The sequence below is a fragment of the Dipodomys merriami genome, unplaced genomic scaffold (genome assembly GCF_024711535.1).
Source record: "Dipodomys merriami isolate MVZ:Mamm:240054 unplaced genomic scaffold, mDipMer1.0.p SCAF_184, whole genome shotgun sequence".
NCBI lineage: Eukaryota > Metazoa > Chordata > Mammalia > Rodentia > Heteromyidae > Dipodomys > Dipodomys merriami.
In genome coordinates this window covers 1,214,610-1,238,155 of record NW_027203204.1, presented here as the reverse complement: position 1 = coordinate 1,238,155, position 23,546 = coordinate 1,214,610, and the positions used below count along the sequence as shown (strand labels likewise).

Sequence of the window (23,546 nt, the reverse complement as noted above, 5' to 3'; positions counted from 1 at the left end):
TACATATATACATACATACATACATACATACATACATACATACATACATACATACAACCAGTAAATACCCCAGAAGTTAGTCTGCATTTTCTTTTTTCTTTTTTTTTTTGGGGGGGGGGATCCAGTCATGAGGCCTGAACTCTGGGTCTGGGCACTGTCCCTCAGCTCTTCAGCTCAAGGCTAGCGCTCTACCACTTGAGCCACAGTCCCACTTCCAGCTTTTTTTCTTTTTGCTTATATGGTGCCGAGGAATCAAACCCAGGGCTTCAGGCATGCAAGGCAAGCGCTCTATCACTGAGCCACCTTCCCAGCCCTAGTCTGCATTTTCTTACCACCAAGCAGCAATTTTAACTCTATCAGTGATGAAGTATCCTGAAAACAGCTTTCATTTGTCTAAGTTCTAACTGTGTGCTGTAGTTACTGCTGGGCTTTTGCGTATGCTGGCTTCTAATTAGCACGTTTTCATTACTCAGTCTTCAACAGACACCATATGCTATGAGACAGTTAATTCAAAAAGCTCCTAGTTTGGGATTGAGGGGGGACAGTCTTTGACATATACAGTGTTAGATACAAGTGGCATTTTTTAATTAACAGACTATTTTAGTCATTTTAGGTTTATAGAAAAATAGAATGAGGAGTTTCCTTTATTATTAACATTTTACCTTAGAGCGGTGTGTTTATTAACAATCAATGATCCAATGCTGAGACACTGTGTTAACTAAAAGCTACAGTTCACACAAGGGGCCTCTTCACACTACTTTCTATGAGTTTTGGCAAATGTGTAATGACCTGTATTCACCATGACAGTGTCATGAAGAGTGATTTCATTGCCTTAAAAAAAAAAAAAAAAAAAAAAAAAAAAAAAAAACACTGGACCTCACTATTCACCTTTTCCTCTCCCAACCCTGGAAACCTGTCCATAGCTTGGTCTTTTCCAGAATACCTATTCCTATTCCTACAGAATCATACAGTATGTAGTCTTTTTGCTTTGATGTCTTTCACTCACAAATATGTAGTTCAGCTTCGAACACTTTTTTCATGGCTTGTGAGCTCCTCCCTCACCACCACTACCACCACCACCACCACCACCACCACCCCTTCCCGGTCTCAGCTAATGGTTGAACTGGGGCTTGAACTCAGGGACCAAACTTGCTAGGCAGGCAACTCTACTGTTTGAGGCATGCCTTCAAGTTTTTGAGACAGGATCAGCTTGCTGGCTAGATGAACACCTGGCGATGATCCTCCTATTTTTCTCTACATGGCATGGTGGGAATGATAGACTCACACCACCATGCCTAGCTATTTGTTAAGAGGGGGTCTCATCCAAACAGGCCTCAAACCACAATCTTTCTGATCTCAGCATCCCAGGTAACTAGAACTACAGGAGTGAACCATCAGAACCCAGCTGACTGCATTTCTTTTTCTTGCTAAATAACATCCTATCACATTCACGTCCACCATTGATCTCACTTGCTTCCCACTGTGTAAGAGTAAGTTCAGACCATTCCTAGTGACTTTGGGTGTAGTTTGTATCACCAAGCCCTATGGCAGTATATACTCTTGTGGTTAAAGAATAAGTTCAAAAGCTGGCTCATGCCTGTAATCCTAGCTACTCAGGAGAATGAAATCTGAGGATCGAGGTATGAAGCCAGCACAGGCACAAAAGTCTGTGAGCCTCTTATCTCCAATTAACTGCCAAAGATCCAGAAATGAAGATATGGCTCAAGTGGCAAAGTGCTAGCCTTAAGCACAAAAGCCAAATGAGAGTTTGGGGCTCTGAATTCAAGTCCTGGTATTATCACAGTTAAAAAAAAAAGTTCAAGTGTAAAAACAAACAAAAAATATGAGTTCCTTCAGTCTTATCACATAGTTGGTGGCAGAAGCCAGGTCTATCCAATCTAGGCCCTCTGTACATGATCCTGACTCCCTGTTGTCATTGCCCGTCCCCACGCTGACTTCTGGCGACAACAGGAGACTGAAGCTGTGAATGCAGAGGTTCTGGCTCATAGACTCACCGCTTCTCCCCACCTCAGTCTCACTTGGTCATCCAGGTGAGCAATGGAGACATTGGACCCCAGTTATTGCCTCTCGGCGCACACTCATTCCTTTCACATTCCACTTGCAATTATTCCATTTGTACATCTTCCCTCCTCTACCCACTTCTGCCATGCTCTTCTGTGTGCTGTGGGTGGGGTCTGGCGCACAGGAGGTACTCAATGACACTTGCAGAACAGATTACAGAGTTGAAACTGGTAACTGGTATTCCTCTTCCTGAGGATCCCACAGAAAGAGCTGAGACCTGAGATACAGACCCCAGAAACTCCAACCTTTTCTCCTTTCCCATGGTTCCATTTCAGAGGAGTTGAAACAGGCCTTTTGGAGGGAGTTGTAGGATGTAGTCCCCACCCTTTCCAGCTCTGCTCCAACTCCAGCCAGCCTCTGGGCTGATGGCTTCCAGGATAGGGGCACTCTGCCCAGCACCTCACCTGGAACCTCCCTAGTTCCCAGACACATCACCTGCTCCCTCTGCTGGTAGAAATGGAAAAGTGCTTGGACATTGTGCCACACTGGAGCCTCTGGAGAGAGGAACTCTGGAAATGCCGTTAGGACCTCCTGAACCTAGGAAGAGGCAGGGTGGGAAAAGGCTGGAGGAGGCACCTGTCTGGCTTGAATTTCCCAAGTGAGGGACCTCCTTCCTTGAGGCTTGTGGGCTTGGCCTCAGCTCTACCTACCAGGTGGTCAAAGCAGAAGCAGCCCTGGACATTTGTCTCTGCTAAGCAAGGCATAGATTGGGGCTCACACCAGGAAGGAAGTCACTACTTTTTTTATTTTTATTAGCATCAATTAGTTATCAGGGCAGAGCAGCATCAATTTTGATATGTTTATATAGTCATACAATGTTCCTTGATCAGACTTGCCCTCTCTGTCAGTCTCTCCCCACCCCCACCCCCCCTTCACCAAGAGAACATGGTCCTCAAAGAAACAGAGGCCTCTAGCAGTCCCACTCAACAGCAGAGTGGTCTCATCCTTAGGACAATGGCTAGCACACACACTTTGCCATAGATCCTCACTGCACCCTTGTGTTAGTCCTGCCAGATAAATGAGGAAACTAAGGCACCAAGTAAATAGTAGAGTCAGAACTTGAATCCAGGCCAGTAGGGTTATGATGGTCCCACTCTTTCCCACGCCCCATGCCTCATATATCCATTCTAATCCTACAGCCAAGGACATCCATCTTGCCCAGCTGGTCCTGGGAGACTTAAGAGCCGAGACTGGCCCTCATGTGACTCCACTGGGGTTGCCTGCGGTGGGGAAGGGCCTGGTGGGTGGGAACGGTCCTTATTGCTTGTGATTACTGTAAACTATGTCTGTAAATTCTTAAGACACTCTTCTTGCCCTGGAGAGAGGCTTGAACTTGGTGATACATCGCTGGTGGCCAAGTCCAGAGAACAAGAAAGGAAAGGCACCAACCACCCTACCAGCTGTCTCAGATCACCTGCTCCAGGCCAGCTACTGTGATAGGAGGTGCAAGCTGCCCATGTGGCTTCTGGCCAGCAGACACATGAGTGGGCTTGGCATCAGACCCTCCCAGTCTCCACACAGCCTTGGGATGACTGAAGCCTTGGACATTTTCATCTTGATCTTAGGAGAGACTCTGAATCAAAACTACCCAGTTAAGCCACTTCTGCACTCCAAACTCACTGACGCAAGGAGATAAAAAGAGTTGGTTAAGTTTGTTGTTTCTTTGGAATCATAGGCCAGCCATTGCTTTGGGTTCCTCCACTGCAGTGGTCACAGAGAATCTGCACTGAAGGGGTTCCAAGACCGGTGAACTCTCCGGAAAGAATGTGAAGAACTAATATTTACCAGGTGCCGCCACCTGCCAGGCATCAGGCTAAGCATTGATCGCTTAGCAAAACCTCCCCAAATTACAGCACGGGGATACTATTATCATCCCTATTGCACAGGGAAAAAGTGGGGGCCAAGGGTTGCATGACCCACCTAACATCACACCACAGGAGAGTAGCAGAGCAGGGATCTGAATCAAACTCCATTATTCTAGCAGCTATCCAGGGTGCTACACAGTCCCCCTGAAGGGTACAGTGGCCTAAAGACCCACCCCCTCTTCTCCCCCAGCCTCTACCAGTGCCACCCCCCATTTATTCTCCTGTGAAGGGGACTAAGACAGACACGAGGACAGATCCCATCCAGCCCACTGTGCCTGAGCAAGGTGGTCCTCTGCCCCCACACCCTCTCCCTCTCTCTGCAGACAGATGGGCACCTCTCGCTGCCTATCCAGTTGCTGGACACCTTCCAGGGCCCTTCAGGACATCTCGTCTAGCTCTCCCTTCCATCTTTTCAGAGATAGAAACAGAGGGCCAGAGAGGTGTGTGGCTTATCTAAGGACACAGGGGGCTAAGGAAACGCTGAGGCAGAAGCCCAGGTCTCCAGGCTCTTCTTAGTCTGTACATCCCACCCCTTTTTCCACCATTTCAACTGTCCCAGAGCCCACCCCTCCAGATACCTGAGGTTAGAACCTGAGGCCAAACTTCCCAGCAACCTCCACTGGCCCAGCCCCAGAGAAGCCAAGAGGAAGGGGCTTATCTGCACCTGTGATGTGGTGTCTGGCCCCAGCCTGGCCTCCCTGCCAGGCTGCCTGGATTAATGGACTGTGGCTATCTTATCTTCCTGCACAGCAGCTAGGGAGTAATGGTGGTGGCAGCTAGAGAACATATTCACAAAGATCAACCGGGAGTAGGGATGCAGGGTCCCAAAGGAGGTCCTCCAACCGCCCCCTTGCTCTCCCATCTGAACTGGCCAAGTGCCTGGCCCTTACCAGGGGCTCCATAAACTGCAGCTATTGTCCCTGCTGCTGCTGTTCCCTTTTTCCTTTTCTTTTTTTCTTTGGAAACCTTGAGTCGGGTCGACCTGGCTCAACTAGCTAGCCAGCAGATAACTAGAAAGTCACCTTCCCCACCTCCAGCTACCCTAGCTACCCCTACCCCACCCCACCCCAGCTCCCACTCACCACCTCAGGTTCCCTGTCCATAGACATAGTTTGGGACTTAGAAATGGACTTGTTGGCTAAATCTATCGCAACCAAGCTAGAAAGACAACCAACTAATTGGGAAAAAATATTTACCAGCAATATATCAGACAAGGGGTTAACATCCTGTATATACAGGGAACTCAAGAAACTAATCCCTCCCAAACCTAACAAACCAATTACTAAATGGGCAAGGGAACTAAAGAGGGACTTCTCAAATGAAGAAATAAAAATGGCAAAGAAACACATGAGCAAATGTTCATCATCCCTGGTGGTGAAGGAAATGCAAACAAAGACAACCCTGAGATACCACCTTACCCCAGTCAGAATGTCCCACATCCACAAATCAGCCAGCGACAAATGCTGGAGGGGATGTGGAGAAAGAGGAACCCTATTACACTGCTGGTGGGAATGTACACTTATACAACCACTTTGGAAAGCAGTCTGGAGGGTCCTTAGAAAGCTAAAGATTGACCTCCCTTACGACCCAGTCATACCACTTCTAGGCATCTACCCTGAACAACAGGAACCAATATACAAGGACACGTGCACCTCCATGTTTATTGCAGCACTGTTCACAATAGCTAGGATATGGAAACAACCCAGATGCCCCACCACAGATGAATGGATCCAAAAATTGTGGTATCTATACACAATGGAATATTATGCAGCCATTAGAAATGACAAAATAATGGCATTTGCAGGGAAATGGATGGAGCTAGAAGGAATCATGTTGAGCAAGGTAAGCCAAGAGTGAAGAGACAAACAGTACATGGTCTCCCTGATAAGTGGATGATAAATCCAAAATGTTAGGTGATACGACAAAACTAACAGGACTTAAGAAACAAAGAACTCCCACTCATCTGGTCAAACCACTACTAAATATCCCCATGCTGCTGATCACATATCTGGTGTATAACATGTGAACACCATTATATGTTATAGACTGTGATAGACAATTTGCCCCAGGAAAGTTAGAATGAACTTGTGACTTTAAATGAGCATCATTATTCCACAATACTGTGAAATTCCGGAAATTATGTAATCACTTAATCACAATTTAAAAAAAAAAAACCTCAGGGAAGGTAGGGAGGGAAGGGATGGTAGGGGGAAAACAATGGAGGGGTAACAATGTTCAAGAGGAAGTGTACTCATTACCTCACTCATGTAACTGTAACCCTCTGTATAGTATCTTTACAATAAAAAAAAAAAAGAAATGGACTTGTTGGTTCATTTGCTTTTTGTGTTATTTTATTGAGTAATCTGAGAGTGGGAGTAGGGGTTCTATGCATACACTGAGCCTCAGTCTCTCCACCTACAAAGAGAATAATAACTTCTATGTTGTCCCCCACATGCGTTGTCTGGATGATCAATGACCGGCATTGACCATTAAGTAGAAAAAAAAGTAAAGGATAGATAAATGAGAGACGAAATAAAGAAAACTAGATGGATTGAAAAAAGGAGATAGTGGGTGAGAGGAAGAACAGAATGGAATGATGAAGGGATGGACGGATGGATAAGTGGACAATGATGAAGAGATGCATGTCAGAATCCTGTTGGGGACCCAGCAGGTCCTTATTTCCACAAAGACATACAGATTGACCCTTTGTGGCCCAAAGAAGCCAGGCTTTCCTCCTCAAACTGCCCCCCTTCTCCCAAAGACATTCCTAGGACCACTCCTTCCCCTTCATGATCCCTTCCCACTGCTCCTTCCCACAGGGCAAAGGGCAACATACTTGCTACTATCAGCCATCCCTCTCAGCCCTGTTTACTCTGGGTCAGCAATTAACAGAGCCTCCTTCCCAGATCAATTAATAGCGGGGGCCTGCTGAGGGCATGGCCAGGTTACCCATTGATAAACAATGGGAAATAGATAGAGGCTACTCCCTAATCAGAATCCACCCTCCATCCTCTCAAAGAAGGCCTAGGTCCTGGTAGGGCACCACATTGAGTACAGAGGGGCTATTGTACAGTAAAGCTGAAGGAAGTAGGTATTTGTGACATTGGTCTGCTTCCCTGGGTAGCTGCTAAGTCAGGCTCAAAGACTGCAGCCTAACAGAGTGACAATCATGGGCCTCAGCAAGGGCTACATCCTATGTGGTCCAGAGCAGGTAACTGAGCAAGTCATCCCCTGCTTTGAAAAACAAAGAAAGATAATGCCAGGCAGAGTATTTCTGCTTCAACAATCTCTGTGGAGCAAGGTATAGAAATGCAGGTCTATCATCCAAGCACTCAGGAGGCTAAAGTAGGAGCATTGTAAGTTCAAGGACAGTGTGGCTATATAGCAAGAAAAAAATAATCTAGAAAAGGGAGTGGAAGTGTGGCTCAAGTAGTAAATAACCATCCTTGAGCAAAAAAAGTCAGGCAAAAGAACAATGTCCTGAGTTCAAGCCCCTGTACCAACACACACACACACACACACACACACACACACACACACACACACACACACACACACACACACACACACACACACACACACACACACACACAGTATCTATCATTCTTCGTCCTCATCTGCCCCAAAGGACACCAGAAGCTCTCAGTTGTCCAGTTCTGTGGCCACCAGCCACACATGACTATTTAAATTTACATTTAATTGACACTAAAGGAAGTGAATATTCTTCAACCATTAAAGAAGAATGCAAGACTGATACCATATGGAGGAACTTTGAAAACATAATGTTAAGAGACAGAATCCAGCTACAAAAGGTCATATTGTGCAGGTAAAGATGTCCCATCAGATGAATTGTCAGAACTGGCAAAGCCATCAAGACAGAATATTTCTGGTGAACAGAGGAAGGGGAGAAGCAACTGCTCTTTTCAGAAGTAGTGAGGCTTGAACTCATGGCCTCATACTTGGTAGAAAAGCACTCTATCACTTGAGTCACATCCCAGACCAGGAAGCAAATATATAATGTGATCAGGGCTTCTTGGGGGGGGGGGGGTCACAAAAATGTTTTGGAACAAAACAGAAGGGACAGTTGCACAGTATTGTGAACATGCTAAAGACCACTGGATCACTCACTTTGAAATCATTGTTTTATGTGAACTTCACCTCACTAAAACACAATCACATTTAAAACTCAGCTCTACCTGGGACTAGAGACCGCTGAATTAAAAAGCACTGCAGGGAATACTTCCATCACTGCTTGAGAGAGCCTACTGCACAATGCTGCCAGACAAACTTGACCTCCAGCTAATCAAATGATTAGGTGATAAAACCTCTTCACAGACATGATCTCACCCAGCCCTTCACCTGGATGCATTATATTTTCCTTGGAGAAATGGGAAAGTGGAATCTAGATAGGAGAAGTGCAATCCCAGAGTTACACAGTAAGTGGCCATTCAGAGACTTACCATGGAACTTGGGACATCAAGGCCCAGATTCCTTCCTGCCTTCTTCAGGAACAGGCTTGTGCCTAGAACATCATCCGCTGTACCTAGTGTCTGCTCCCCTACCACACTTGCCACTGGTCTGTCTGCTCCCAAAGACCCTACCACCCAATAGAAGCAAGAAAGGATGTGAAAGTGTGTGGTCTGAAAGTAGAGGGTGCTCAGTTCCTGTTTGAAAAAACTGTGGGGTAAAGAACTTATTGCCAAGTGATTTGGAATTCTAACAAAAATTCCAGGAAGCCAGAGGCTGGGTGATGAGGGGAAAGAATGCACCTTTCCCTGACCCTGAGTGCCTTGCCACAGAGCCAGGTCAACAGGGCACCAGCCTCTTGTCTCCAGTAGACCCTGAGCTGTCTTCATAGCCCTCCAAGGTGTACTGGGGAGGGGCCCATGGCAAGCCTTTCTAGCTTTCCTGGCTTTGGCCCACTTTGGATTCATGGGGCAATGCAAAGAGCACAAAAATAAAAGGCATTGAGGGCTTTGGAGAATTGTTCAGGTCCAGTTCCATCATTCACTGCATGAATGACCTCAGTTAGCCAACCTCTCTGAGCCTCAGTTTCCTCCTCTGTAAACCAGACTGTTCATGCATGTCTCCTGGGATGTTGTAAGGCTGGAACAAGGCCATAGTTAACTCTCAAACACCACATGAAGATGCATTATCCCTGACCAAATGTGACAGTTCACACCTATAATCCCAGGTACACAATCCAAAACCATCAGGCAAAAGCACAAAACTGTATCTGAAAAGACAAACTAAAGCAAAAAGGACTGGGGACATAGCTTAAGTGGTAAAGCACCTGACAGGCAAGCATTAAGCCCTGGAAAAACTCTAAACCCCATCATGAAAAACAGATGTGTTATCAGGACCACAGTGTTGTCAGCTGCTGTCCCCATGAGGATCTCTCCTGAAGCAGGAATTATGGGAAGTACTTAACACTACCATGCCACCCTAGCCCAGCTCACTGAAGATCAAGTATGAAAACCCAAGCAGAGCAAGGGCCAGTGCCTCTTTGCTGCACACAGTATGTGCGATCAGATCAAGTCACATACCCCTGGGGTCATCCCCACTATGTGACCTTGTCACCTCTGCCTTCCCAGTTGTACCCAGAGGAGGGTGATGATGACCCCTACCCCACAGAGTCATCTACAGGAGACAAGGGATCACTTAGCCCAGGGCCTGACACACAGGGCCCAGTGACACCATCATCCATCAGAGCCCTAAGCTGGGTCCTAGATAGATAAGAGGTGTGAGCCCAATGAACCAACTCCAGCAGAGGGGACAGGGATGCAGGCAGAGAAGGGCATTCTAGGTTATATCAAGCTTTCAGAAGGGAAAGGTCTTCATTTCTGCAGGAAGGAGGCCAATCAGCAAGGCACTGAAGCTGTAATCAGCAGGAAGGAGACCATAGATACAACCCCTCCAAATCAGCCTCTCCAAGACCCATATTTCTCATCCTGGTCTCTAGTCTGCTGCATCCAAATCCCTGAGAACTTGGAATACACACACACACACACACACACACACACACACACACACACACACACACACACACACACACACACACACACACACATATAATTTCCACAGTGATTGCTTTACAATATAAAATCTGTGTCCAAGCCAAATTGCCTGAGAACAATTCACAGCTGCAGAATGCTAATCTCCAAACCTGACCCACCCACCATCTCTCTTAGAATTTATTTGGTTTGGTTGAGATGGAGTCTGGTTATATATAACCAGAAACTTGTAATCCTCCAGCTTCAGCCTCTCCAGTGCTGGGATCACAGGCACATGCTACCATAGCTTGTTTGTTCTTTTAGCATTAAAACCAAACCACTAGGTATATGCACAGGTAAGGAGTAGCAACCGGCATAGTCCAGTAAATCTGACCAATTTCAGCCACTGTCCCATTCATCAGAATCAATACTGACCATTGAGAATAGGGGTATGACCAATCAGAACACCCAGACCAACCAAGTAGGGCATGCCCAGAGTTCTGACCAAACTGAACCACCAAGTAGGCCCAGCTGCAGAGAGAACCCAAATGTCAGTGGAATGAGGCCCTGGGCAGGTCACACCGAACAGGCTCATAGTTGGGTAGGGCTCCAGCTCAGTGCTGGTCCTAGCCACACTTGACCCCTTTCATTCATTTCACCTGTTGAGTTCTTACATGACACATCCTACCCTTGAAAGCTCTACTTGAAAAATAACAAAGAAGCCGGGTGCTGGTGGCTCACACCTGTAATCCTAGCTACTCAGGAGGCTGAGATCTGAGGATCGCAGTTCAAAGACAGCCTGGACAGGCTAGTCCATGAGACTCTTGTCTCCAATAAACCACCAGAAAATAGGAAGTGATGCTGTAGCTCAAGTGGTAGAGGGCTCGCCTTGAGCTGAAGAGCTGAGGGACAGAGCCGAGGCCCAGAGTTCAAGCCCCATGACCAACAAAAAATAAATAACAATGATAGAAGCATTGAGTTCTCCATGTTTTCCAACAGAAGAACAGTCTGTATTTGGGACAGGCCATATTGAGTACTTGTTGCTCTACTGTCACTTTCCAAGGGAAGCACTTGAGAGTCACCAATCCAAGCCACTACCACAGACCAGCAGGAATGGGAATCTGCTTGCTGATTCCCTTTGCAAAATCTCCCTTGAAAAAGGAGAGCTACTAGAAGTGGGATGAGCCCAAAACCAATCTAAACAGGGCTCAGATTTCCCAGAAGTCAGTAAATGGGAAGTGGGGACTCCTATGAGACAGCCTTATGGGAGCTTCCATATTCTAAACTACAGCTGAAGAAGTAGGCCCAGGTAGCCACTTCCAGGGTGGCTCGTTGTCAACAACAAGCACAGAAGAGCCATTCTGAGCCACGCAATGCCAGGACTACCTCAGTGGTCCCAAGGGCCAGCATCTAGCCATTTCCAGGCCAAGGACCCAACTCCCTCTCAGAAAAGGACAATTGCTCCATTGGCTGGGGTCAGAGAGAAGAGAATCGGTCTACCATGTCCTCACCCCTAGCTGTGGCCATGCCCTGCTACTCCCCACCAACACCCTCTATTAATGGGGCCATTGTCTACCCAGGGTTCCCCCAACAGCTGCCCCTGGGATACCACTCCATTGTCCTGCCCTGAGGGGTCCTCACAGGGCTTCCTACTTCTTCTCCTGCACCCAGAACACCAAGTCCCAGGAGGCCTTCTGACCTGCTGTCCCTTTGTTGAGCCACACACTCCCCCTCCCCTGTCTCTGTTTTTTATATTATTCTGAGCTCTGCGAGCTGCCTGTGGACTCCTTTCCATGTGAGAAGGCGCTCAGTCCTGAGAGTGCGCCATTCAGCCTGAAGCTCAGAAATCTGTTGTTTTATTTACTGGCAAATGAGCCATTCTGTGTTGATTTGGGGAAACATGGGGAATAGTTTGTAAGCCTTTCGTACTGCCCCTACAGCTCCTGGGTGGCCAGGACGGCTTTCAGCTGCAAGAGTTTATAAGTCTGGGGTCCCAGGGGCTGCTCATGCCATCAAGGCCAGGGCTAAGAGAGTGACAGCCTGCATGGTCCCCCTCTTGGAATGGCATAAAAACCTTTCTACACTGACCCTACAGCAGCTTTGCCTACTTCCAGTTAATTTCCCCAACAACTCCCAAGGAAATTTTTGCAGATGAGAAAACTGAGGCATGAAGAGTCAATCTTACCAGAATTCTCATTACCTACAAGCATAGAGAAGCTGTTAACTATGTGCCCAAGTTTTTACCACTTTGCACCCAGGGAACTCAGAACGTTGCCTGGTTGTGATTAAAGTTCTGGTTTTGGTTCTCTGCTGGCCTCCCTTCTAGACTGCAAGCTCCCTGAGGACAGATAACCTGCCAGATGGGTCAAACCTCTGTGGCTTAATGCCACCAAGGGTCTGCTCCCTCAGACTCTTCCCCTTCAAGGCAAGCTGGGTCTGTTCGGGATAATAGGGTGGTACAGCACCCCAGGCACTTCTCATAAACCACAGAACAAGCTCTGAGTTTGAGTTCTGTTTCTTAGCTGTGTGACCCTAAGCTAAAGTTACTTACCCTCTTGGAGACTCAGTTTTCTCTTATAAAAGGGAATAATTATCCATCCTTCTCAGGGCTGCTGGGATAATGAAGTGAGACAATGTATGGAAATTACCAGTGATAATTCCAGGCACTGGGCTGGGAAGGTGGCTCAGTGGTAGAGTGCTTGCCTTGCATGCATGAGGCCCTGAGTTCAATTCCTCAGCACCACGTAAGCAGAAAAGCTGGCGGTGGCGCTGTGGCTCAAGTAGTAGAGTGCTAGCCTTGAGCTGAAGAGCTGAGGGACAGTGCCTAGGCCCAGAGTTCAGGCCCCATGACTGGCAAAAAAAAATAATAAAAAAAGATTAATTCCAGGCACCTAGGAGACTCCAAACAAGTGTTTGAGAGAGAAATGGAAAAGAGAAGCCCAGCCGAGCTTAGAGATCTGTCCAGCATTCTCTACCTCTCAGAAGCAAGCAACTGGGCTGGGAAGGTAGCTCAGTGGTAGAGCGCTTGCCTTGCATGTATGAGGCCCTGGGTTCCTCGGCACCACATAAGCAGAAAAAAAAAAGCTGGAAGTGGTGCTGTGGCTCAAGTGGTAGAACGCTAGCCTTAAGCTGAAGAACTGAGGGACAGCGCCCAGGCCCAGAGTTCAGGCCCACAACTGGACCCCCCCCCAAAAAAGAAGCAAGCAACTGACCTACCCATCCAACTGACCTCACCCATTTCCCCAACAGTCACCCTGCTACCCTTCTGAACTTTCCTGGGCTGCCCAAGAATTCCAGTAAAGCTCCCCAAAAAGTTGTAAGCCTCAGCCTGAGCCTGGTTCCAAAGACTCCTTTCTTCAACCAGCTCCTCCCACCAAGTCTTCATCCATCCATCCATCCAGTCATTCATTCATGCAACACTTACAGAGCAACTGCTCTGTGATTGACAGTGTCCTACAGCAAGAGCACTGAGGTAAACAAGACAAGGTCTTGCCCTTATGGAAGCTAAAAATTAAGCAAATAAACACAATTACATAACAACAAAGTGAAGAAAGCTGCTAAGGGAGCTCTGGGCTTCTATCGTGTGAGGAGACCTGGTCTGCTCAGAGCCTGGGTAAGAACTCTAGCCCAAGACAGTGAGAGCCACTGAGGGTCTTGAGCTGAAGGGTAAAGCCATCAAGTTTGCACTGTGAAATGCTCGCTTCAGCTCCTGTGAAGTGGAAAAGAATGACAGAACAACAGCTGGAGAGCCTGGGAGGAGGGCATGAGGAGAGAGGAGTGAGCAAGGAAGCATGTGAGTGGACAGCGGAGAAATTCAGGAGTTGCTGCAGCATTTTATGATGGCCTCCACAGACCACTGTCATGCCAACATTCGCTGATACTATCCATTGTATAAACAGTTCTTACTGTGTACACTGTTGTAAAAAAATGTTTTTAATTACCTATAATCTCCTCAATAATCCTATAAGGAACTATCATTACTAATATCTCATTTTAGGGCTAGGGTTGTGGCTAAAGTAATAGGGCACTGTCCTAGCCTGCATGAGACTCTGAATTCAAATCTCAATATTGAAAAAAGCTTAAGGCCTCATTTAATAGATGAGGAACCTGAAGCACAGAAAGGGAAAATAACTGGCCCAAAGTCAATCCAGCTTCAGAGTTGATGATCTTCACCAAAGTATTTGACTACTCAGAAATGCTTCTAGCCAGCATTGTCTACCAGCCACAGCCCATGGACTCCAGGTGTGCTGGGAATCCAGGAAGAGGAAGAGTATTATGTGGTCCATGGACTCCAGGTGTGCTGGGAATCCAGGAAGAGGAAGAGTATTATGTGGTCCATGGACTCCAGGTGTGCTAGGAATCCAGGGAGAGGAAGAGTATTATGTGGTCCTCTCCATCCTCAGCCCTGTCTAGAGCTTGTTTGCACAGCCACCCTCCTCTCCCTTGCTCCTCCAATGGGCACATTTAGAGCTGGATCAATCTTCACACCCAAGATAAGGCCAGCCTCTATTCTATTCCCTAAGCTGTGTGAACTCTTAGCCCAAAGAGGCTACTGCGTTCAGTCATGGTAGACAAAACTCAGGCTTGCCTCCCTGGCTACTTCACTCAATGACCAGCCCCCTCTCTGGCTGGCTCCCACTGCCACCAAGGTGCCCAGCGACCCCAAGCAGACCTGCCCAAACTGCTCGTCAGAACACAGGCTGCTCAGCAGAGGCCCTGTACCGCTGGGAGTCCCTGGGACAGATGTTGACTTTGCAACTGAGGAAGCTAAAAGGCTGGAAAGTAAAACAGTGCTAGAGGTGTGGTAAGAACACTAGACTGGCACTGGGAGTTTAGGTTTCCTCTTATAGAAAATGGCACAGCAGGAGAGCAAATGGATGACAACAGGTTCCTGCCAGCATTAATAGTTCCATTAATCACAGAGACACTGACCTGGGCTTGCTGCTGAGCTTCAACTGCAGTTATACAGACAGTGGCCCAGCAGGGGTGCACTGAGGTTAAAAAGGCAGATGACTCCAGCCAACTGAAATACTGACACGATTTGCCTTTCCTCTCCCTGGCTGGGTTGGGCTGGGAGAGCCAGCGGGGGTGGAGAGGTGACAGAGGCCTCGATCTTTTCCTCAGACCCTCCTGAGGCCAAGGATAATATTAGCCTTCATCCTCATGGTCATCCTGAGCCCCTTTCCTTTCATGATTTCATTTGATCCTCAAGATGATCCCATGGAGGATTCAAGACAAAGTGGTTGTCCAGTGGTACAACCCGGATGAGGCCACTGAAACTTGCAGAGGGGGGAAGGAGGGAGGTGGGAGGGAGGGACTCGCTAGTAAATTAAAAATGCATAACTCCGATCTTTTAAACACAAGCACTCCTGCTACTCCAGAATGCCTTCCATGGAGTCTTGTGAGAAAGCATGAACAGAGCAGATCTCCCGAGTCCTGGCTCTGTTACAGTACTGGTCACACACAGAACACTTATGGGTCAGATTCTAGTTAAGGGTTGATTAATTGGATTACTATTCCCAAGACTTCAGCATTTTAAAAGGAACAAAGGTATGCCATATAGACGGAAGTGCAGTTCAACCGACAGACACAATTGTGAATCTTTGTGCTCCTAACAATGTAGCTTCAAAGCAAATAAAGTAAAACTGATTACAAAAAAAACAAGAAATATACAAGCAGACTAGTTTTAGTCACGCTCTCAAAAATGGATGGTTTAAGCAGACCAGCAGTTTTCTTTCTCTGTCTGTCTGTCTGTCTCTGTGTGACTTGCTGTCTGTGTATCTGTCTCTCTCACTCATGCGCTCACTTGCTTACCTCTAGGGTTTAAACTCAGAGCCTTGCACTTGCTAAGCTGACATTCTACAGTTGAGCCACTCCTCTAGCCCCAGAAGTAACTTAGATCTAAGAAGCATCTTAGTAGGTATTTATATAGAACCTTGTTCAAACCACAAAAACACGTTCTTTTGAACCTATGGTCTTGTCCATCAGCTGGGGAAACAAGCACTTGGACAGACTGCAGACACTCCAGGATGGACAGCTGTTCCCATCCAGCTGCCTGGGCCCTAGATCAAGAAGGGGCACCACATCAGAGAGCAGCCTTGCCTAGCCATGGGCTAGGGAGAGGCCTGGCCACAGAGAGAGGCTCTCCTGAGGCACAGCCCTGGCTCAGTCACTGCAAAGGGCATCCCTCCTGGCTCTCACCACCAGTCATGTCAGGGAGCCTTGGAGGTCCCCAGGTAACAGCTGCCAGGTATAGATCACCCATCTGCCTCTTCCAGAAGGCTTTCCAGCCTGGCCCCACTGCCCTTTAGAAGCCCCAGGGGTTGCCAGGTCCAGACTCGCTCTGCTCTTGGGCTATATACTGATCTTACATAACTAGCAGCAGGAACAATGCCCAGCTCTGTCCAGGCCAGGCATTGGGATGCCAAGAATGGCCCAGTCAACCAGCTGCCCAAGGAGCCAGCACCTTGCACAACCACCATTGCACAGGGCCACACCTCTCCTGAAGGGCAGAAGCCTGCCAAGTTGAGGGAAGGGTCAGGGGAACTGAAGTACAGGGAGCAGCACTACTGCTTACAGCCCACACCAGAGCCAGGGCCACCGCGTCTGAGGGGTCTTTCAGAACACATACCACATTTTTGTCCCAATGTCACACTGGTATTTCCAGATGCTCTTTATATGCTGACATCGAGCAGGGGACTTTCTCTCCATTCATCTTATTCACAGTGATCACTGAACAAACAGGGAGATCCAGGATGAGACTATTGAAGCACTTGCCCAAGGTCACACAGGGGCTGTCTGAACCTGGCTCTTCTGTCTGCAGGGTCTGGCTCTCTCACAGTTACTAATACTATGCTCCCTAGCTCTGTGGAGGTGGTTCTTCCCCTTCTGAGTGGTCATCTGCAGAACCAATTACTACTAGAGAAGGGGAGAGGAAGAAAGGGAAGGAAAGGCCCCCAGTTTGCCCTTCCGGATCCAGCCAGGTCTTCTGGACATCCAAGACATCCTTCCCACCCTGAGCTGTCTACTGAATCCCCTCGACTCCTTCATCCTGCCTTAGGTCAGACGAAGCAGACCCCCTTCTTTTGTAGTCGTGTCTGAATTCACACTCACTCCATATCCTACACACATCAGGATGACCATACATATTGGTCGATTAAGAGTAGTTCCTACCTCTCTCCACTGCCACTGTAAAAAGAGACCCACAGGAAAGCAGGAGCCCTAAAAATACTGGAGGGAATAAAGGGAAGGACATCTTGCCTCCAGCAGAGCCAGCCCTCAGCTCCCCAAGGCCTGCTGTGAGACTCCTCCCAGGGCACCCTCCCCACCAAAGGCAGGGAGGTCAGAGGTCAGGCAAGTCTCACAAGAAAGCGTGAGACTCTATTCCTACCAAGCCTCTATTCCCAGATCTTCTCATAAGAAAGCTGGAAGGCAGGGCCCAGACAGAAGGGAAAGACACCATGCATGACATTCCCGAAAATCACCTCCTCTCTGATGGCTACTTGGATGCCCTCTTCAGAGGCAAAGATACTTCCTTCCTTTTCTCACTTTATTTCCTAAATAGAGTTGGAATTTATCTTATAGCAGAGTTATCAGTGCTTAGGTTCAAGTCTAGGCTCCTTCAAATACGTGACAAGGGCCAGTTACTTCACCTCTCTGAGCCCCTCTACAGCCATTAGGCCTACAGGCTCAGAATCCAAATTTCTTAGTTGTTTCTGACTCTACAACCAGCCTACCTAGGTACAAATGTTAGCTCTGATTCTTGCTAGACCTCTCTCAGCCTCAGTATCTTTATCTGTAAAGTAGAGCCAATAAATGGTGCTTATCTATACTATACCATCACTGCCACAGCCCACAGTGATTCATTCATGTGCTTGGAACAGTCCAGGCACTAGCTATCATTAGGAACAGATGCTCAGAAAGAAGGTTGTGCTGTGTCACATGATCCCTGACTCTTAAGAGCTCACTAAGCAGAGGCTGCCATTGCTTCCACCTAGATGGCAATCCCTGAGTGTTGGCCACGTCTGTTCCCCAGCAGTTCCATGGTGCTGGCACCAGATGGGTGCTTGGGGATCTGCAAGGTGAAGCATCCCCTGCCTGAACCAGGATGGTATGGGCAAGCCGGGGGCTTCCCACCAGAGAGAAGAGGAGGAACACAAAAAACCAAGGTGTCTGGGAAGAGAAAGCAGAGCAGAAGGGGGAAAGGTCCAGGCAGAGAGATAAGCGAGTGAAGTGAGTGAGAAAAGGAACAGGAGAGGCTGTGGTGCAGAAAGATAAGGAGAAAGGATGGAGAAAGCCAGGGGTGAGGAAAATGCCAAGGGAGGTGAGGGACACCAGGGGACAGGCACAAGCCCTGGCCAGGGCTGGGGCTAAGGAGCTAGTGACCCGAAGGGGCGCACAGCCTGCGGCGGGCGGGAGCGCACGAGGGGCTCCACCCTGCCTCGCCCGGGGGCGGGACCAGGCCGCTGCAGATTGGCTGGGGCGATGGGCGGCTGGGGCTAGAGCCCCAAGGTGGGAGGCGCCAGGCAGAGCAGAGGCTGCCACCCATTAGGACGACCTCGGAGGCGCTGTCGGGAGAGTCCGGAGGGGGCTGCACGCCGAGACACCTGGGGTGCTGCGCACGGAATTTGGGGGGCTGCGGGGCGCGCGCCGGGGTAGATGGTAGCCATGAGGGCGGCCGCGCTGGCACTGCTGCTGGGGGCGCTGCACGGGGCACCGGTGCGCAGCCAGGAGTACGACTACTACGGCTGGCAGGCCGAGCCTCTGCACGGCCGCTCCTACTCCAAGCCGCCACAGTGCCTTGACATCCCCGCCGACCTGCCGCTCTGCCACACGGTGGGCTACAAGCGCATGCGGCTGCCCAACCTGCTGGAGCACGAGAGCCTGGCCGAGGTGAAGCAGCAGGCGAGCAGCTGGCTGCCCCTGCTGGCCAAGCGCTGCCACTCGGACACGCAGGTCTTCCTGTGCTCGCTCTTCGCGCCCGTCTGCCTGGACCGGCCCATCTACCCGTGCCGCTCGCTGTGCGAGGCTGTGCGCGCGGGGTGCGCGCCGCTCATGGAGGCCTACGGCTTCCCCTGGCCCGAGATGCTGCACTGCCACAAGTTCCCCCTGGACAACGACCTCTGCATCGCTGTGCAGTTCGGGCACCTGCCCGCCACCGCGCCTCCAGGTAGCACCACTGGCACCGCCCGACCACCCTGGATGCTCTAAGCTAGCTGCCCAACTCCCTCCCCCCACCACCAAGGCTACCTCTCCCTCCTTCCAACTCTGCCGGCCCCCCCACCAGGTGCCAGCCCTACACACACACACACACACACACACACACACACACAACCATTCTCTCCTGCCACCTTCCCGCCTGCCCTTTCACATCCCATTGGTTCTCTTCTCCATTTTCACCTCCACCCAGCAGGGCCCTGGGGCTAGCTGAGCACCCCCTTCCAGCAAATTCCAGCAATTTCCCATGCCCTGTAGCATCCTGGTAAATGTCTGGCTGACTTGTTTAACTTCTCTATTAGTTTTTTTTTTTTTTTGGGGGGGGTCCGGTCATGAGGCTTGAACTCTGGGCCTGGGCGCTGTCCCTCAGCTCTTCAGCTCAAGGCTAGCGCTCTACCACTTGAGCCACAGCACCACTTCCGGCTTTTTTTTCCTGGTTATGTGGTGCTGAGGAATCGAACCCAGGGCCTCATGCATGCAAGGCAAGCACTCTACCACTGAGCCACCTTCCCAGCCCCTCCATTAGTTTTTTTTTTTTTAATCCCAGGTAGAGGAGTTCTTAAACCCTTACTTCCCACTGTACCCCCAGTGTCATGACCCCCCAATTTCTGCTGTTCTCAACTTCCCTTTCACTGTGCTGGTGTGCACAGCTCTCCCAGGGTTCTCCCCAGCAGGGTAGCACTCTCTCCCCCTCCCTCCATGGTCTGCCTGACTGACCCCATGAAGGCAGGGACTAAGGGAAGTCAGCTGAGGTCAGGCCCTGGATAGAAGGCAGCCTGGAGAAGCATTTGTGTGGCCAGAAATACAACTTGGAATATTTCATATGCAATTGAAAAGTTTGCTATTCCCTTGTGTGTGTGGGGGGGGAGGTCTGGCAGGGCTAAGCATCTGCCTTGGAAAAGACACTCCTCAGTTCACCACAGTCCCCAAGCCTCCTGGGTCCTATGAATGTCCTCACTCTAGCACTAGACTAGGAGTCATAAATCCTAAGGCAGGTTCTCTCATACAATTTGTAAACTTGGGCAACCACTCTGGTCCCAGAAATAGTATCATCCACTTCATAAGCTGACGATTGATGGGGATCAACTTTAGGAGACATTTGCAGCTGCCTGGATCATGGCGCAATAACTGCCCACGTCAGCAGTATTGTCCCTGCACCACCTCATCTCTTGTGACTGACACTCAGTGAGCTGGCAGCAGTATCACTCCTGATGAGAAAGTAGAGGTGGGGAATGGTCAGTGGGGGAACCTGCACAACTAAGTGGCTCTTTGGAACCCAAATCCTTCACCCCCTCTTCCACCCCACCTGCCTTCTCTCTTCAGTGACCAAGATCTGCGCCCAGTGTGAGATGGAGCACAGCGCAGATGGCCTCATGGAGCAGATGTGTTCCAGTGACTTCGGTGAGTGTGGGGCCCACAGAGTCGCTGCCCTCCACAGCCTCTCGGACACACACCCACACGTCCTCACAGGAGAGCTGACAGCCTTTACATCCTGTTAGAACCTGGTGAGAGCTATCACACACACACACACACACACACGAGTAGTGTGCTCACAGCAGAACTGCTGTGGCAGCTCTTCCCAACTCCATGTCAAGTGAGAGGATCAGTCACAGTAGATATCAGCAAATGTTACAGAATAGGCTCCTCCTCTCCAGAACTGGGTATTAGACATTTCCAGTCCACCACTGCTCTATCCACTCACCACACACACACACACACACACACACACACACACACACACATACACACACTCTCCTGGTTGGTTATACACAGCTAGGAAACCATCCCCAGAGATGTTCAGCTTCCCTCCAATGCAAGGCTCCTCTCCAAGTGATTGCCCCTAATCCAATATTCCCCTCCCTGGAGAGCCCTATACCCACTCCAGTCCCATCTAGATGTCAATAGGTGTCACAAAAAGGCTTTGGCTTTAGAGTAGGCCAGATTTGTGTCAATCTAGGCTCCATAATTGGGGCAAGACACACCCTTTCCACCACATCTTATTTACATACACACATGTACTTTTTTTTCCTTTGGCAGTACTGAGGTTTGAATTCAGGGCCTTGCATATACAAGGTAGGTGCTCTACTATTTAAGTCATGCCCTGAGCCCTTTTTGCTTTAGGTATTTTTCAAATAGTCATGTTTTTGCCCAAAACCTCAATCCTCCTAATCACACAATCTTTCTATGTACATTTCCCATATAGCTGGGATGGCAGGTACACATCACCATGCCCAGCCTTTTGCTCGTCAAAATGGGGTCTTGCTGTAGCTCACACTTGTAATCTCAGCTACTCGTAAGGCTGAGATCTGAGGATCAAGGTTCAAAGCCAGCCCAGGCAAGAAAGTCCCTAAGACTCAACACCAATTAACCACCAAAAAGCCATGAGGAGCTATGACTCAAATGGTAGAGCAGTGACCTTGAGCAAAAAAAGTTCAATAATAGTCGTTAGGCCCTGAATTCAAGCTCAGTATAGGCACACACACACAAAAAAATAATAATAATTGAAAATTTTTTAAATGGGTTCTTGCTTTTTGCCTAGGTTGGCCTAGAACCATGATCTGCCCAATCTCTACATGCTAGTCGCTAGGATTATAGGGACAAGCCATTTTACCCAGCCTCCCTCCAGTACTTTGAAGATGAAATTCCATAATGTCCAGCTTCTGATAAGAACTTCAAAAGTATTCAAATCTAGCATGTAAGCCCCACTCCTCCAATCCCACAACTCATCAGGTTCCCTGAGCCTGAATGCCCAGAATCTATCATCATCAGCCTAAGGATATCACCGTCCTCAGCAGCCCTGACCTGTCTCAGCCCACCCCCCTGTCCTCCTTCCTACAGTGGTCAAGATGCGCATCAAGGAGATCAAAAGAGAGAATGGCGACCGGAAATTAATTGGAGCCCAGAAGAAGAAAAAGCTGCTGAAGCCAGGCCCCCTGAAGCGCAAGGACACTAAGAGGCTGGTCCTGCACATGAAAAATGGAGCAAGCTGTCCCTGCCCGCAGCTGGACAGCTTGACGGGTAGCTTCCTAGTCATGGGCCGCAAAGTCGATGGACAGCTGCTGCTCATGGCTGTCTATCGCTGGGATAAGAAGAATAAGGAGATGAAGTTCGCTGTCAAATTCATGTTCTCCTACCCCTGCTCCCTCTATTACCCCTTTTTCTATGGGGCTGCAGAATCCCACTGAAGGGCCCTTCTCTAGCCTCTCCAAGCTGTGCCTTGCCCTCTGTCCCTGCCCACCTAGCCTTGCCCCCACTCCCAGGCTCACCCAGCCCCCCCACCCCCTGGTGGCAGGTGGCTTCAAGCTGTTGCTACATTGCACAGGCTCCAAGGGATGCACACAAGCTTAGAATTGGCCTCCTTGTCCAAGGAGCCCTGGATCCCTGGGGACCTAGGCATCCTCTCTCAGAAGGGCTTCTCTTCTGAGGAAAACCCCAGGGTCTTAGAAAGTGGGCAGAGGGAGGCAAGATGAAGGAAGGGTTTAGAGGCTCGGCAGTCTGAGGGGTGTGTAGAGTGGACAGTGGTGTCAGCTCCCCTCAGCTGGTGGTGGGGCCTTGCCTTGTAGGGAAATGTCTCCTTGGAGAGGGTCTGTGTTAGGCTGAGTTGCGTGGGGACCGTTTTCCTTTCTGGATCCTCATTACAGCCTTCCAAGGAATAGGAGATGGGGTTCCAATGCCTTCCAGCCACGCCGCTCTTTCCTCTCCAGCACAATTCTCTATCTCAGACCTCACGCCCCTGGATTGGAAAGGAGGCCCAGCCCAGCCTCCACAGACTCCCTTCCCAGGGCTCATTCCTCAGCCTTGGTTCTCCCTCTGACCTTGACCATAACTTATTGCTCCTGTTGTGAGGCCATTGGTTCTAGACAACAGATACAGGCAGGATTTTGTTGCTATTTTTTTTAAGTTTTTAATTAAATCAAAGAAAACTACAGTTGGTTTGGATGAGTTGATTTCTTTAACTGCTAGTTCTGAAGAGGATGGCAGCTAGGGAGGTTTAGAGAGTTTCAGGGGAGACCCTGGCTCTACCCCACAACCTGTCCACACAGACTTCAGCAGAAAAGCCGTGCCTGTGTGGCTCTCCAAGAGCACATGACAAGGGTCACCCTTGCATCCCAACCAGTGAGGGATGACTGACCTCAAGGAACATTGCAGGACAGCCTGAAGCACGGGGCATGTCACTCTCCTGGACACTGGTTTTGACCTGTTGGTAACAGATGCTATATAGTAGGACTACTTGAAGCTCCCTTGGCCAACTATAGCCACATCACTTGGGAGCTGGTTAGGAATGCAGAATGCCAGAACCTGTCATATAGGACTGTATTGCAACACAGAAAAATACTATCATCTACCAAGCTTTCACAAAACACAGCACCCACACCAATGCATCCACAGC

The 23,546-nt window shown here is 49.1% G+C and overlaps 1 protein-coding gene across 1 annotated transcript; it reads left to right on the top strand.

Annotated features, from left to right (window-relative positions):
* The first annotated feature begins 18,496 nt into the window (after nt 1-18,496).
* LOC138830104 (secreted frizzled-related protein 5) lies at nt 18,497-23,078 on the top strand. The gene is made up of 3 exons (XM_070026502.1): nt 18,497-19,109; nt 20,480-20,557; nt 21,995-23,078. The coding sequence occupies exons 1-3, from the start codon at nt 18,599-18,601 to the stop codon at nt 22,339-22,341; spliced, it is 936 nt and encodes a 311-aa protein (XP_069882603.1). The 5' UTR covers nt 18,497-18,598; the 3' UTR covers nt 22,342-23,078.
* Nucleotides 23,079-23,546: the final 468 nt, after the last annotated feature.